Source organism: Bactrocera oleae, chromosome 5 (genome assembly GCF_042242935.1).
Source record: "Bactrocera oleae isolate idBacOlea1 chromosome 5, idBacOlea1, whole genome shotgun sequence".
NCBI lineage: Eukaryota > Metazoa > Arthropoda > Insecta > Diptera > Tephritidae > Bactrocera > Bactrocera oleae.
In genome coordinates, this window is record NC_091539.1 from 1,526,063 (window position 1) to 1,543,638 (window position 17,576).

General features: G+C 35.9%; 1 protein-coding gene across 10 annotated transcripts in view; it reads left to right on the forward strand.

Moving 5' to 3' along the window:
- The window catches only part of Appl (amyloid-beta-like protein), a 137,827-nt gene that overhangs the window by 4,460 nt on the left and 115,791 nt on the right, over positions 1 to 17,576 (forward strand). For 9 of the 10 annotated variants that reach the window (XM_036359330.2, XM_070110529.1, XM_036359331.2 and 6 more), the window contains exon 2: positions 809 to 1,042. The exons of the other annotated variant lie outside the window; for it this stretch is intronic. In XM_036359330.2, the coding sequence (XP_036215223.2) occupies positions 965 to 1,042 (78 nt within the window). In that variant the 5' untranslated portion in view covers positions 809 to 964. The remainder of the gene's footprint in view (positions 1 to 808; positions 1,043 to 17,576) is intronic. 10 annotated transcript variants of the gene reach the window in all.

A 17,576-nucleotide genomic window follows, 5' to 3' on the forward strand; every position in this document is an offset into this window, starting at 1 on the left:
AAATATTTATTCTTTAATTTTAAAAATCTATTTATACCTCGAAAATATTTATTTAATTATTAATTTAAAAAATCTACTAAAAACTGTCATTTCCAATATTTTCTAGCTAAACAATATCGTATATGCCCAATATTCGCTACTTTAAAAAATATTTATTTATAATATAAATTGTTTTTATAAAAAAATTTAGTTATTTTACAAAATTTAAAAAAATTGTATATACATATGTATGCGTAAATTTGAATTTTTTAAGATTTCCCGTTAAAAATAAATTTGTTAGTTTTTTTTTGTAAATTATTTCTATATTGGTTCTATGTTTTAATTTTTTTAGTTTTTAAAAAATTTTTCACAAAATTTTGAAAAAAAATTGTATGTATGCCGCAAATTTGAATTTTTTAAGTATGCCAGTTAAAAAAAAGTTTGTTAGTTTTTTCGCGTAAAATATTTCTACATGGGCTCTTATATATTTTGTTTTTTTTAGCTTTTAAAAATTTTGAAAAATTGGTTTCTAATTCCAAAATTTGCTTACTTTGTAAATATTATTTTGCCTATGTATTTTCTTTTACTTTTTTAAACTTTGAAAAGAATTTTTAATTATTCAATTTAGAAGTTTAACGCTTTTAAGCTACACGAATTTGAAAATTAAAATGTATATGAGTTAAAAAATTGATTTTACTGAACTCATTACACTTCATATACAGTTTTCTCAATATATTTTTGATATTTCTACTATTTTCCAAAATCATAATCGATATTTCCATATTTTTTCCAAAAAAACTTAAACAAATCTTCCAATTCCCGAACGCAGTGAATATCAACTAAACATTCGTATTAAACAAAAACAAAAATTAACAAAAAATAACAGTACATTTGACTCCTCCAGTGTGTGTGGTGAAAAATCGTGCAAACAGTAAAATTTGTGAATAAACCAACAATAATAACAACAAGCAAGCATTGTACAGAAATGTTAGACTCAAGTAAAATCAGTCTTGGCCTGTTGGCCTTAACTGTCATCTGTGCGACAAATTGCCCAAATGTACAGGTGAGTGAGTCATGATTATTATATATATGTAAGCACACATTACTACCGTATACACACGCGCATAAAGGCACAAGTATAACTGTTTATTCATATATACATAAGTATACACAACACACAAGCACACATACACACTTGTGACTGCGACTCCAAAGTGACTGCGCTGAGTGCTCCCTTTGCTACTCGAGCTCGAGCTACCAACACTTTGCCTTTGCTGCTTTCCTTCCATTCACCTTTACCGCGGCGCCGCACTCGTACGCGTCGACCAACTCGTTCGCCACTTCGTCGTTTGCGCTGTCGTGTTGTCGTGCTGTCGCTGGTTGCTACCATTTGCCACGCTTCGTCGTTTTTATGACCTTTTTTCCAACGGCATCGTCGCTCGACTCGGTCGCTTCTTATGCTTCACTTGCTGCGTTGTTGCTGTTGTAGCTAGTTTACTTGGTTTCTTATGTGTGCTTGCTGCAGCTTGGCTTACAACCACGGCCTGCTTGTGTCTTCTCGTTTTAATATATTTCGTGTTTGTTGTCTCTTGTTGTGGTCACTGAAATAATTATAATGCTCCGTTGCTCTGCACTCCACTAGCGTCGTTATTAGATTTTTGCTGTTGTTGCTTGTTTTTATTTTTTTGGTTTTTTGCTGTCAGTCCCGCTTTTGGGGTGACCACCGCGTTTTTTTTTCGTAAACTCCTCGCTACGCTGCGCTCATTCATTCGTTCGCATTACCGAGCTTGGTTAGGGGTTGCTGTTGCAGTAAATAAAAGGCAATAAAAGCGTATGAAATTAGTAAGCAACAACAACAGCAACATTATTGCGCACAGGGATTGTCCGATTTTATTGTCGAAATGGTAAAATGGTGAAATGGAAATGACATTTTCGCTCGTTTGAATTTGGCTTACAAATATGCGGCCGTAATACTCGTAAATGTCGAAAAGCCAACGAGTTGCAAAAAAATGGTAATAAAATATATTTTATGTGTGCCGTACACATAGTATAACCTAGAAAATAGGTAGGGAAGTAGGCATACATGAAAATTAATTGCGTTTGGTGTGAAGAGTTCAGTGGAAGGTGCTGGAAAAAAAGTTACGAGAAATTGCCGTTACACATCCTGAAAATTAGTATTTTTAAAGCATTCACAAATTGCATGAAAAGTGCATACTTTTAGGCGTATATAGTTCTTCTAACTTTAATTTAATTCTAATTTCTGCGCTTCTCAAACGGTTTATTCGATTTTATTATACTGTGTCAGCGAACTGTGTTCACTAGCTGCTATCAAGCAGGCATAGTTTTAGCTTTGAGGTTCGATTGTAAAATGACAATTCTCTCAGTTGACTTCAAAATTGACCTCCAAGAAATGCCTCTTAGATGAATGCATCTTTGCTTGAATGCTAAAACAACAGTCTTAAAGAAACGCTTCTTAAGCGGTTAAGTAGCGCTTTTAAGCTTTTTATCGGCAAGATTTTGTTGAAATGTGGGTCAATGTGATCTCTAAGAGTCATGCTGAGCTTTCAATAAAGCCTAAGCTTGTAAGCTCGTACTCGAAAATCATTTATCATTTTATTTCTTCAACTTCTACTTTGCATATAAAGAAAATGCAGGTTGTGGAGCTTTTAGAGTTCGAGGAAGCTCATCATCATCAAGTATCGGTTTCGTTTAACCCCATGGCAGTTTATTGATTTCTTAGAAGTCCTTAGTTAAGGCCGCTAATTACTAACAGTTGAAGCATACAAAAAAAGCCAACTTTAGCATGCCAAATCTGGTCAGTAACATTGAACAATGCTAGCATTGAAAACTCTCTCCAGAAGCAAGACAAGCTACTTCTACTAGAAATTAGAGTTTCACGGGAAGAACTTGTTGCACGGTAAAAGTTGATCATACTACATATTAGCTGTAAACAAACTGAGGCGACATCAACTGACTTCTTTTTCCGCTTTGAGCAGTGTAATCGCGAAGCTTTAGTTTAGTTTTGGTTCAGTTCGAAATCTGAGTTATAAAGATCTACTGGGTACATATTGCCTCGAAGCACAATCTACGCAGCACTTAGATAGGTAGCATAAATATAAATACCCCCAAAAACCTGTGTTTGACTTACTACCGAGGGGGGCTAACTATTCAGTTTCTATGTGAGGTTATGTAGGGGAAAGGAAACTGCTTGCGCGAGACTCCCTCAATTTTAAACTACACTAAATAATGCTTTGGTTTTGAAACCGCTACTAGTTAGAGCTTTCAAATTAAGCTCGGACAAAGATCCAAACAAAAGCCGCTAGAGTTTCGAAAATCCCGCTTGATGGACTTCACGGAACGTTAAAAATCCGCTCATGCTCTCAAAATTGTATGTATGTTTGTGTAGCACTATTTATGCCCCTTTCGTTGGCCTCTTAAGCAGCGTTTTAGCTATTTGTATGCAACATTTCTACCGCAAATTAGTGCTAAAAGCTTACTCATGCACTTTTAGATATTTTGGTTGTCTTTCAAGCCATCTAAAAATGTTCAATTGATTTCCGTAATCGCTCGCTCCAACACGTTCTCAGCCAAAAGTTTACTGCCGCCAGCTAAAAATCAATAGCACTTCTGACACAATTCACCTTTCAAACCCAAATAATAAGCGACGATAAATCAGAATTCTACGTTATAAAACGAATGATTACGAAACTTTCTATTCATAACCGCTGCGCTCATTTGCATTTACCATTTACCATTTCGACATTTTACTATTACACATCGAATATCGAAATCATCATTTATTAACTCTTTCATGATTTGCTTTGTCGTTTTGTTGCTGTTGTTGTGCATTGTGAAATCAATTGCTAAAGCGTTTTGAACTTTTTCAAGGCTCTTCGAGTTAGGGTTAGCAGCGCTGTCATGGCTATTCGCTGGCGATTGCGCGTAGCCATGGCAACACACACATACACTCACACTAACACATATTATATATATAGCCAATACATGCGTACATTTGTAGGTGTAATTCTGCTGAAGGCATATTTGTAGCAGCTTGATTGGACAAATTGAAGTTTATGTCGCTGGCGGGTGACGTGTAAGTGCGTGCTGATGTGTGTGTGTGTGTGCATGTACTTCGTATGTCCTGTATTTAATTTCCTTTGACACGCAAAGTGTCTGACCCCAACGAAATAAATATTTAGGCAGCATAGTCTTGCCATACTTTGGCCATTATTTTAAGCCACCTTTTGTTGTTGTTTTGAATGTGATACTGCGCTTATTTTTAAACGCCTTTGAACTCGTGCATTACAAGCGGAGGAAATTGTTTTGCAGTAGTAAAGATAAATTACACATTGCTCGTTGACGCTCACTCCACCCTGACCGCCGCAAGCAAACGACACTCAGCCAAACTGGATTTCAGCCAAAACGCAGTGTTAGGCGGTGACTGCATGACTCATGCATTTTGGCAAGCATTCGGGCGCAAGTTGAGTGCTCGCGCGCGGCAGTTGCAGTTTTACATGCAATGCGTCGTTGGTGGGCAAATGCCAAGCAACTAAGAGACTGGCTGCCAAATTGATTTTAGATAGCGAGCTAAATGCGTGAGTGCCGAAATTAATGAAGAAAAGCGTACTCTAAGTATGTGTGTAAGTTGACTAGTGCAGTAGCCTAAATGTATGCCATAGTTTTGCAATTTGCAGTAACGTTGCATACTTTTGTGCTATACATATTTATTTTTCACTCCAACATGCTAATTTTTTAGCTGTAATCAGGCGTAAAATTGATTTTCCATATATTTAATTAATGACATGATTCTATAAGTGCGTTCATGTATGCTAGCTACTTAAAGCTGAAATGTATGCTTTAAATTACTAAAAAAATTATAAATACAATTCCCGAAATAATAACATATTTTTAGGCTGTGAACACGTCTTTTTTCTGAAAAATCTGCTCAACTGATTTCCTGGTAATTTTTTGGTGCAATTGACTAACCTTACCTCAGCAAGTCAACCGTTTTTTTTATAGCATATACTAAATGCATTTAATACCAATAATCCTTACTATATACATTTCAATTTACTCTGCATTATGCTATTAACTTCCAAACATTTTTTACGCACTTATTTATGCCTCTTGGAGACGAATAAGGCATTCACAAATATTGTACAGATAAATATCATTTAGACTTTGATGCGCTTTCAATTTCCTTTTCACATTTCGTTTCGCTTTGCTTCAAGCTTTGAAGGTTTATTTGCGTTTATACAAGTAGCCGTGAGTCAAGTAGTTTTTTGTTGATAATACTGCTGATAAGCGCCACAAAAAGGATTGCTGTTGTGAACAGTAGAATTCTAAGTGAGTGAAAAAAATCGGAAAAAGACTGCAGTTGGCGAAATGCTGCGTAAGACTGACGCATTTTGACTGAAAAATTTATTAATGAAGTTTGTAGAGACATTCAAGGTAAAAATCTTTAATATTCAAATACAGAATATGCCGATAGTGCCAATACGTTCAAAATTAGCTGAACTGAGATTAGAATAACTCTGGGCAGACATATTATATTTCGAACAAAAGTTGAACTATAAGCTTTGAGTTGATCAGTTCAAACAACACATATTTCTATATAAAGTAAAATCGAAAATCAGGCAGTTATGGCTGCTAAAAAGTTAGCAGCGCCTGTGGGTAGGCTATACCTATAATATTTACGTTTGCTTAGTTCAAAGCTGCGATTAATTCCTATGCAGTAAAGTGTCTTTAATATACACGCTTAGTTTTAAGCGCGAAATAAGGTTCACTAATGAAAAATTAAATACAAATTGGCGGCTGACAGCCATCGAGAGCTATATTTCACAGACTCTTAAATATTTAAGATGAAAAATAAGTGTGTAGTTTTGTGGTACAAATGTGGATATGTGCTCAAAATACAGTTAGAATACATATATGGTGTAAGTACGTGTGCATGTGTGTAAACTCAGGCAGATTTACTGTTTGCGTTTGATTTGGGTTTGGCATAATGAAAAGTCGCCGCAAACAATGCCCTGCATTCAGCCAAATAAACTGCTGCGCAAAAGAATAGCAATTGTAATGAAAATGCCGACTGAGCGACTCTAGCTAACGGTATGGAGAGTATGTAGTATTGGTCCCCTGCATGAAATCAGCAATCAACAGGGAAATGAATGACATACAAAAGCGTTGAAAGATTTAATAAACCAAAGCAACAACCAATGGTAGGCAAGAGCAACAAAAAAGTGGAATAAAAAGCAGAAAACGAAAGTAAAAAATGTAAAAAGTTACGAAGAAGTCATGCATAGACATAAGTGCGTGTGTCTGTGTGCCGTTAGTTGGTGGAGGCAGTCAGTTAGATAAGGGTCGCTGAGCGCCGCGCGGTGGCGCAAACGCGTGCAGCGGCAGCGTCAGGCAGTTAGGCGGCCGTTTATTCAGCTTTTCCGCCAACTTTCCGGCTTGTCGGTTATAATTTCCAGTAAAACCACGCGAACATACACACACACATGCTGCGACCACTCAATATGTGTGCGCTGTGCGCCTTTTCTCTATCTCCATCATTCTTTCATTTCCATTTGGTCGCTTTGGGATTTCGCCTATGAAACTCTAGCACTGCCGTTCGAAATTAAAATTGACAATTGCAACAAAAGGCGCGTACATGTGTAGAATCACTAAAGAAAAGCTTCGGAAATAAAGAAATAGAGGATGCTGTTGGAAAGCGGGGGGTGGCGAGCGACAGTGGGGAAATATAATAGGAAATAATAGGTAAATGCCTGGTGCTTGGAATAGCAATGAGCATGTGTATTAATGCATGTAAGTATGAAAGTAAGTTTAACTGTGTGAGCGTGAGTGAATGGCGTCTAAAGGGTATCATTTGTGCGGAGGAATAAAAGAAATCATATATATGTGCATATTAATGGCAAATGAATAATAAGAGGGGAAGCAAAAAATATAAATAATCTGAAATAGCTAAGAAATGAAAATTCGAGTAAAATATCTGTAGCAAATGCTTAAGGAACTCTTACAAGCGGCGTAGTTGTGTACCATATTTCCAAAAAAAAAAAAAAAAAAATAAGTCTTATATAGTCACCGAAATGAAATTGGCAGCTCCATCTAGCGTTTTTACCACGCGCCCAACCTGAACTTCACATCTCAGAGGCATACCTTTAGGCGGCGCTTACTATGTACATGTTTTTCAATCGATCACGTGTAGCATGTTTTTCAAACGTTTGAAGCTTCGGTTTTAGCAGTAATCGGGCATAAGTTTAGAAACACATGCTCTACAGACACTTTTCGAAATATCTCAACTGCGTATACTCAACAATATGTATATTTACATTTCGTTCAGTAGATGTTACCCTTAGCCGTTTGAACCGGAATGTTAAGCGAAAATTCAAGTAATCATACTAGAAGAATGTCATTGCAAACAGGAGTCAGCTTTAAGCAAGATTTTCTAGCAAATTACTTTCTCTTGTACCAAAAGCAACCCAATTAGTGAAGTGCCTTTAAGACATCGTTTTGTAAAAGCTTCGGTATACACGTTTAAGCGTAGATATGTGAATGTGTGTTATGATGTTTTGTACAGCAACTCCAATACCGTTACCGTACCGAAGCGCACCATTACTAACCCCAATTCGCTGAAGACAATGTCTGAAATTGCCTATAAAGCCGAAGATAAAGCAACCGAGTTCATTCACACAGCCATTTGTGTAGTTGAATCCTGAAAGTATGCAATATTTAAGGGTGCAGCAAACAACGCAACTCCAAATGTATTTGTTCATATGTAAATACAAATGGCTTTTACTCTTTTTGCGCCTGCTGTTTTCAGTACATTTATATTTATGATACGAAATGCCGTTACTTTGCATTCATTTGCCTGCTGCATGTGTCGCAACACATTTACCCGTAGACAGCGTAGCGCTTACATTTCGTCACGGTGCATATGTGCGCCGTTATATATGTTAATGAGTTGCTCGCCCCACCGTTAAAGCTCACTTAGTGTGCCAGGCTGTTAATGTGTGAAATGAACAGTAAATTTTAGCTGCCGATCGGTGTGAGTATAATATTGATTTCTTTAGCTCGCTTCATTACCTAATTATTTATTTAATTACCGAAACGTATTGCATAGCTTCTCCTCTCTATTCAAAGTAGTGCATAGTTCTATCACTTCGAAAGCCCGCTCCAAATATTTTTTTTTTTTTAGTTGCTTCTAACACCATTCCGTGAACGATTTGCTATCGTGTCTTGTGCTAAGTGCGTCGTTACCTTTAATACCCTTTTAAGTGCCCCCTTTATATCAAAGAAAACTGTCTTTGCATTGCGTAGTAAAAATAGTTCAAGCTCGTAAAGAAAGTAGTACCGATTAAAATTTAGTACTTAGTACCAAAATTTATGGCGTGGAAAATATGGCCTCAGATAAAGGTGCTGATGTTAAACCTTTTGAGTTTTTTCTCTTCAACTACGTGAAGTAACTGAACTTTTGCTCCACTTGAAAGTATTCCACATTGCAACTTTTATGTTCGGCATTATTATCGGATTTGAACGAAGAGCATGAAAAACTGCCAGCAGTCCAAACAATTAACAAGAATTACAGTGTTAAAGTTGAAAGTGGTATCAGTCAATGTAGAACGTAGAGCGGCGACATCACAGCCCAAAATCATACTAAAATGAATGGAATGAGCTTTAGAGATACTTAACTTTATATAGTTAATATGAATTCCCAATTACAGTCGATATTCTTAAGAGAATTGGTGTAGGCTCAAAATTTAATACCGAAACACGGTAAATCTTAACACCTATAAAAAAATTCTGTGGGTCGTTTTGCTGGCAACACACTGTGAGCTTATAGATTCTGAAGTTCCAATTTGAATATCATTAAAAATGAGTTTAGAAAGCTCCTAAATTTTTTTTTTTGACTATTGAAAGAAAGCTCAAAAGCTCTCTTTTTATGAGATTATAGATCATGAAGTGACAAATTTAAACATTATCGGAAGTCAGCTTGAAAGCTCCAAAGTTCCTAAGCTCTTTTGAGATATAAAAATAAGTTTAAAAAGCTTCAAAAATCCTTTAAAGAGCGATTCTAAAGGTCCTTTTGCCCTTTTGGCAATACACTGTGAGCTTATAGATACTGTATTCCCATTTTAAATATTATTAAATAAGAGTTTAAGAGGCTTCATAGCTCCTATTCTCTTTTTATTGGAAGGAAGTCAAGAAGCTCCCTCTTTATGAGATTATAGATCATGAAGTGACAAATTTAAATATTCAAATTGGAAGTGAGCTTAAAATCTCAAAAGTTCCTAAGTCCCGTTTAGCTATAGAAATAAGTTTAAAAAGCTCCAAAAACCGTTTAAAGAGCGATCTAAAGTGACAATTCAAATATTTTTGGAAATGAGCCTCAAAGCTCCAAAGTTGCTTGGCTCTTTTTAGACATAGAAATAAGTTTAAAAAGCTCTTAGGCCCCGAAATTCTTTCAAAGCGTGATCTGCTGACAAGCAAATTGGCATCGCTGGACTTCCATAAAACATAATTTCATATTTACGCCGTTATGGCAACTCAGTTGCTGTTAACTCATTTTCACACCCAGCGCCCGAGCGTCCCAACGACGTACCGACCGACCTAGCATGCACTCAACCCAATAAAGATGATGGCGATGATTCACACAATCGAGCAAATGAACTGAAATGAATAGAAGTGAAAATGATGGCGAAAGAAGTGGTAAGGCACATCGGGTATAGCTTTGGTGAACGTGAAACGGCAATAGCGGAAATGGAAACAGCGAGAGGCAAGCGGAATTGCGGCAGTGAAAGCAACCAAAGCAGCTGTGGTAAATACCCAAGCGACTTACTTGTTCGCTCAAGTGGGGGCACCCATTGAAAAGTGCCAGTAACCGGTAAACTGGAAATGAAGTGAAACAAAAACGAAAACAAAAACAAAAGCACGAACATAAGCAGGGCACCGCACAGCACCGGCACAGTGCATATAAACGAAACAATTGTGAACACTAGATTCACACACATACAAGCTGATTTCGTTAGCCTGTTGGGCTCGGCATAAAGGCGGGGTGGTACGGAATTAGCAGGCAGACGAAGCGGCGGGGGTGGAGGTAGAGATAGTGTCCTCGTGCAGCGTTATTGAGGCGGAGGCTAAATGCAATGAAATGTGTTGGTGTGTAGGTGCGGGTGCGTGTATGTGAAAGTAGTAAGAGCCATCGAAACGGAAAAAGAACTGGACAAAGGGCAAAAGTGGGCTAGTTGGACGGACAATATGCGGTTGTTAGTGGTACTAGCAGCAATAATGACGAGCAGTGCCCATTGTACTTACTTGAACGTGCATACATATGTTCCAAGGCAACCCGGGTAGGAGTACATTCATGTGGAGAAAAGAGAGCCGACCAAGCAGTGCAACGGACAGCTGGCCGGCTGGTGAGACAATACATTGGCTGAACCAAAAGAAAGCGGTCTAAGCGCTTAATGTCAACAGAAGCCGAGTACAAAAACGCAGGAAGAGAATGGTGGGTTTGTGAATGGAAGTGAAATTAAAATATACAGTTCACTAAGGTCGAAGAGGTGGTTGGACAATAACGGATTATAGTATGCAATGAGATAAATGAAAGGACTAGAATTGAAGGAAGAAACTAAAATAATATAGGAACAGTGAAAAAGGTAGTAGACAAACAAGTGGTAAATAGTATAAACTTGAGTGAAAAAGTAGCAGAAGTAACTTCAGTTCAAAAATTGGAATTTTTGGTCGATAGAAAGTGTCAAAATATTTAAAAAGAAGAACTAAACTAGAAAAGTAGTAGAAAAAGTAATAGACTAATAATACAAGCATGAGTGAAAAAAGTAGTAGAACCAAATTTACTCAAAAATTAGAATTTTTGGCGTGAAAATATTGATAAAGAAAAACGGAACTAGAAAAGTAGTAGAAAAATAGTACAAATATTAGTGAAAAAAATAGTAATAAACTTACTAAAAAATTAGAATAATAAAATCAGTATTGAGAAAGATGATCTGTACTATAAAAGTAGAAGAAAAAGTAGTGGGAAGTTAGTACAGGCATGAGTGGGAAAAAGTAGTAGAATAAACGTATCCATAAAATGTGTCAAAATATTAAAATAATATTTATAGGCCAATAGAGGAAGAATTAAAAAAAGTTTGTAAAATAGTAGTAGAAAAAGGGGTTAGGAAAGTTAGTAGTAATTTATGAAATAAGCGGACAGAAAAATTAGCAAAACGCTTATTGTTTTTTATCACAATCCTTGAATACACATATATTACAATTGCAACCCTGCATTTTCCGTTCCTCTTGGCCTAGCGTTAACGGTTATTAACTTGGGTTACTTATACGACTAGTATGACCCAGGCATGCTATATGCCTTACGATTACGATTAATTATCGAAGTGTATGCAGCACATGTGTGAGCACAAATACATACATACATATGAAATTTCCTGTCATTAAAATGCGGTGTGTTTTTCTGGCATATACTCGTACCACGGTATATCTGTGCGCGCAATAGGGTTATATATGAGCTTTTTCATGTCTACCGATTTGATATACGGTATTTATCTAGTTGCCTTTATCACCATCCTCCTTTGGTGAGGCAATCGGCTTTACCTTTTACTGCCACCATTTAGAATACAATGGTGTAACTAATCGTGCAGAAGGCGAGAGCGGACCTGGCACAGCACTTTATGTCAATATATACTTGTACCCACACAATTCACTTTGCTTAACACGAGCACACACACACACTCATGCAAAACGGGCACTGTTGCTGTGTAAAAGCGGGCTTAATCGTATAAAATGCTTAAATGTGCGGAAAGGGTCTCAAAGAGAGGCGGAGCGCAGTGGAGAGCTACGCTAAAAGACTATAAAATCACAGTGTTGTCAATTTCGTGCTTAACTAAATGTATACCTACCCGGGCAGGTCTACGTACACTTGTATTTGTGAGTGTAATAAAATTACTCGTCGATTTTTAAATTGATATGCTAACATAAACGACGCGTTCTAGGCCTTATCGCCAACACACCTCTTCTTTGCTTGAAGCACACCTTTCAAAAGCGGCCGAGCGCTGAAAGCGGAGGTGTGAGAGACCGTTTAGTAACGCTCGTAAGGTCTGCAAGGTGCTGAAACCATTTACAAGTGTGTGAATTAACTTTTCTAGCAGCGTATGGCAACGCTCGCTCACATTTCAACGTGACTGATGCGCCGGGAATGTGGAATGGCGGAAGTGACAGAAATTATGTGGTATCTAAAAGTGGTAATAAAAAAGTAGTAAAGAGGTTTTATATAGTCGTTAGGGTTAGTATGTGCTGCAGTGCGTAAATATTTTCAATTGCTGTTAGCTTTCTATGCAAGTTTTGTAAGCAATGCTTAGAATTAAAATCAAATCCGTTAAATAAATATGCAATAAATATAATTTTGCAAACTTTTGTTAACAGCGCCATCTAGCGGTAACATATTTTGTTTAACGTAATTTTTTTTTTTTCTAAATTTTGCTTATTTTTGTCATTGAAAATATGTTAGAGGCCAGCAATTCTTGAAAATTTATCATCTAGTATTTTTGTGCTTTGCCAGCAGGTACGCAACCACTTTTTTCACCTCACAAAGCTTAAAGCTTTACGCTGCTTAACTAGGAAGCTATTACTATTATTGTTTGACACGGTTATTCATACTATTTACCTAATTCATCTTATAATTTAATGTTATAAATTTTATTCGCTTCGCCTAACCACCTTTTTCTGCCAATAAAAGTATCCGTAAATGGCAATCACTTGTGGCTTGCTCTCCTTGTATACCTCAAATATCCGCTCGCTTGTAACTTTTCAAAGTGCCAATATCCTTTTTAGCACACATACCTGCTATTTTTTATACATTTACATTGGTAAATGTGTATTTTTGTATGTGTTTAACTCCGCTTAATCTCCAACTAACCTAAAACGGTACTTTTCTGCTTCAGTTTGCCTCTATTGCCATATTATCTGCGGGCCTCTGACGTTGACAACGATTGATGAGGGCAATATTGCTTTTCACCACACACTGCTCTTGGCGCTGCGCTCCACTGCGCTCCGCCTTGCTTCACTTGCCTACACTCCACCTCACTATCTTTCCACTTCCTTCCTCTCAAAACTTATTTGGCACAAGAAACGCCAATTCAGCTCCAGTGAGCGCCACACATCCTTGCTGCTTAATCAGTATCCGCTGCACCTTTAGAAGCACTTCAAGTAATTTCCACTCCCAGCAGCAACACTTTATAATCCTTGAGCTCCGCACCTTGCTGCAATTTTACGATGTTCACATATTTCTACATTTCATTTCCTATTGATTACAAAATGCTTGCTAAGAGTTCGAAAGTACTTCAGCTAAAATAATGCAACACTACCCTAAAAGTATGCTACACAGCATGCCATGTCGCTTGACGTGTATGTTTGTATGACGTACTTAAAGTTAATAAGTGCATTGCAAAAGCGGAGTAAATAAGTGTTGCCGCTGTGTAATGAATTGCCATGCAGCGGAAGTATGCACTTCAAGCAGCCAGCTAAACGTCAATCAATTAAGTATCTAGTTGGCTTGGCATACATTTGGGCGCCAGCAAGTCAAGTGAAGTAAGACAAAGTGTGCAGAAAATAGAAAATGAAAGGCGGTAGTATGAATGCAGTGAGGATTTAGGAAACTGAAACAATTAAATGGAATAATAATATATACTTCAAAAAAAAAACATATCTACTTGAAAAAAATTAAATTCAAAGCCGAGCAAATACAGCATCAAAGCTACGCGACTTTCAGTTAAATAATCAAAATATGTATAGCGCAGGAAATGGTTGTATAGGCTATATTTTTACAATAGAACCGCCTAAAAGTAGGCTAAGATTAGTGCTAGCTTAAAAGCAAACTTAAGCTGTATTATAAATAATGTGTTTAAACTGGTATTATTTTTAAGAATATTGGTGAAAAAAGTTTTAGTTTGCACATTAAATATTTTCGTCGTTTACTTTTAGGCGCTAATAAATCTAATTATGAAATTTGCGTTGCAATTTTGATTGTAAAAATTTTTAAATATTAATATTTTTAAGTATATTTTATATTAAATTAAAATTAATTAAAAAATTTAAAAGTAAAGATGTATTTGTTTTCAAAGCGTATTTTCTGCAGAATTTACGCAATTTACAATATAAAGTCTACTTTTTGGGAATAATTATATGTATATATATATTATATTTGTATATTAAAGTGATATACTTTTTGATTGAAATCTGTTAGTTTATTAAATGTCAGCAAGTTGAAAGCTATGCTGTACATGGGTTTGGATTATTATGAAGTGTAGTATACATTTAGGCGCAATTTTATAAGTCATCATATATATTGGCAAAAAAGTGTTTATTTCAGCAGCCAGAATGCTGTTTTTTTAAATATTGCATTATTGAGCTTTTTCCCATTTTAAGCTCAATTTTAAAAATATTTAATCTAACTTTTTTTTAAGTATGCTTTAGAATGCCTAGCACTAATATTCGCAATATTTGCTTTATACACTTCTTTAGCTCATATTTTGCTTACTTTTTAAAGTGAATTCCAACTCATTGCCCTAAATTCTGCATTATTTTTTATTGTGTGAGAAGAAAAGCCATAATATTTTTTCAAACTTTCCACTTTTACTGTTGCTAGCAACAAATGTAAACAATTTCGCTAATGTTGTAATAAGCTTAAGTGCTTGCCAGCATTCCAATAGTTTGCTTCGATACCTGCGCACGCCCGTCGATCATTCAATGGGTTCGTGAGTTCATGTAGAGCTGGCGAATCAATTGCAGTTGCAGTAAGTTTTAGAAAAATTGCAATCGTGTGTATGTGTGTGTATTTGGGTGAATGATTGTTTAAATGAAAGCAACGATATGTGAGTAAATGACTGATTGCATGCAAGAATGGTTGAATAAGTGACGGCATGCATGCGAAATGTGATTGAGTTAGAAGTTTTAAATGCATGAAAGCTTTTAGTTAATACCCGGCGAAACTTTATTTGCATATATGTATATGTAGTGTGCATTTAGGCGCTTAACGAGTGCGCTTAATTAAACGGCGGAAGCAATTTGTGTAAAGTAATGCAGAAAGAAATGCGCTTACGAGCAAACTTTGGGAGTGTAAAAAGATTTAAAATTGATTTGGAAAATATTCAGCATAAAAATTAAACAAACTTTAACAGTTAGCATACAAATTATACCTCAAAAATAACTGTTTTATATATATTATATATACATTTTCCAATAGCTCTTTTTTTATTTATGGCATATTTAAAAACTGTGTTTCTATAATTATTTTTGTTTTATATATTTTTTTTTTGTGAAATTTACGCAAAAGCTGTGATTTTTTTTTAATTTTTTAAAATAATTATTAAAACTATAATTATTATTATTTTTTTTTTTTGAATTTAGAATCTGTGTTTCTATTATTTTTTTTCAGATTTATGGCATATTTATTTTTTTTTAGTGAAATTTACGCAAAAACTGTGAATTTGTTTTTTTTTTTTAATTTTTGAAAATTATTTTAAAAACTATAATTGCTTTTTTTGTTTAATATTTAAAAACTGTGTTTCTATATATATTTTTTTTAATTAATGGCATATTTATTTTTTTAAAGAAATTTACGCAAAAACTGTGAATTTAAAAAAAAAAATTTTTTTTAGAAAATTTCATTTTTCATTAAATATTTTTATGAAAATCTTGGAAATTAATTAATTTAAAATTTTTTGCTAAAAAATTGATATTCATAATTAATTTATAATTAACTTCGGCTGCACAGCAACAGATGGTTAGGCAGCCAGACGGAAATGGATCTTTGATGTCTCCTGCTTGCAATATGTTCAGGGTATAAAAATCAAAATTTTTTCAAAATATTTTTTAGTAAAAATAGTATTTTTCATGTTGCTTTTCATACATCAATCAGTTTGTCAGTCTGCATTTTGGTCCACGTTAATGAAACCGCAAAACTCAATCAAGCATGACATATTTTAATTCAATTCAAAACCGCAATGAGCTGCGTACGAAAAATTAAAAATGATAATACGTGCGGATTTTGTAACAAAATGTGTGGAACTGTAACAAAAAATCAAATGAAGCAATACACACAAAGCAACTGTAATTACATAATAATTAATTGCAAAAAATAAACGCTTTTCATAAAGAATTGAATGATACAAATAACGAGTTTGCTTGAAATCGAAAAAATAATTGGAAAAACCAAGCAAAACATAATGGAAGCGAACACACGCAAAACCGCAGCATTAAGCGCGGCAAAAAATATACAAAACCAAAACCAAAAAAAAAAAAATTGTTAAAAAACAGATTATCATAGCCGTGCGTTCGCAAAAGATTGCTTAATAATTTTTTATGTGCTGCAACATTTTCAATAAACATTAAAGTAGGTGATCAATGCCAGCCACGCGCACAGACACACATAAAAATGCACAAGCACGCGCGCAGGTAAGCATAGTAGAGCCATCACAAAAGCATACTTTTAGGCGCAACAGCAGATGCAGTCGAAGGTAGTACATATCAATAAAAGCGCGCTGCTGGCGCGGCCATAAACATTTGAAATATGGCAATAAAATTTAATTTAATTTCATATTTTTTGCGTCAAAGTTTGCAAAAAAGTAATAAAAGCAAGAGAAATGCAGAAATGCTAGCGGGAATTACAAAACAGCAATGCGCGTCTGTGTGGGTGTGTCACAACTGCGCACACATGCGCATTACGCAAACGCATTTGAATGTGTTTGGCATATGCCATTTTGCAAGCATGCTTTTAGGCATTAAATGCGAGCATCAGCCGCATAGCGCGACTTGAAACTACAGTCACGTATGAAAGGCTTTTGTTGCCATAATTGACTGACACTTGACTGGCGCTGATAGGAGCGAGGTGGCAACTCTAATGGCGCTTGGTTGCTCAAAATGCTGCTGCTGATGATGTTGTTGTTGCGTATGATGCAGACGCAGCTGGACATAATAAAGCGCAAAACGCCGGAAATTATGGTGATGCTGGTAATGATGATGATGATAATACTGATGATGTTGTTGATGACATTGCTGATGGGTATGCGCACTGCGATGTGTATGTTGTTGGACATTTTGCTGAGAAATATTTGCCATCATAAGCTGCACCTCAGCGTCCACCACGAAATAATATTTTCGTCTACATTAAGCCACGCTTGTTGCTTTTATTGTTATTTGCTGTATTACTGCTCTTGCCCAACTTCGTTGACGCTCCGCTACTCATGCCGTACATTGAGTCGTCAACAGCATATTGTTTCGCCTGCTGATAGTCAAATGGGATTTGGGGCATAATATAATGGCATTCCTACAACAGACAAGCGAAACGCGTTGGACTGGCGGATGCGCCTCTACGTCCGCTGTGTGCAGTAATAAATAGGCGTTACGCCATGTCATATGCCAACGAAGCGCTCGTAAAAGTTGTAGACTTGCCAGCAATTTTATATGCATACAGTTATATGACGCTCTACAACCATATACTCACTTACTCACTCTCAAAAACTCTACCCTACAACTTTATGACGCTGAGTCCACTACAGCACTCCAACGCGACTCCCTTAAGCCCC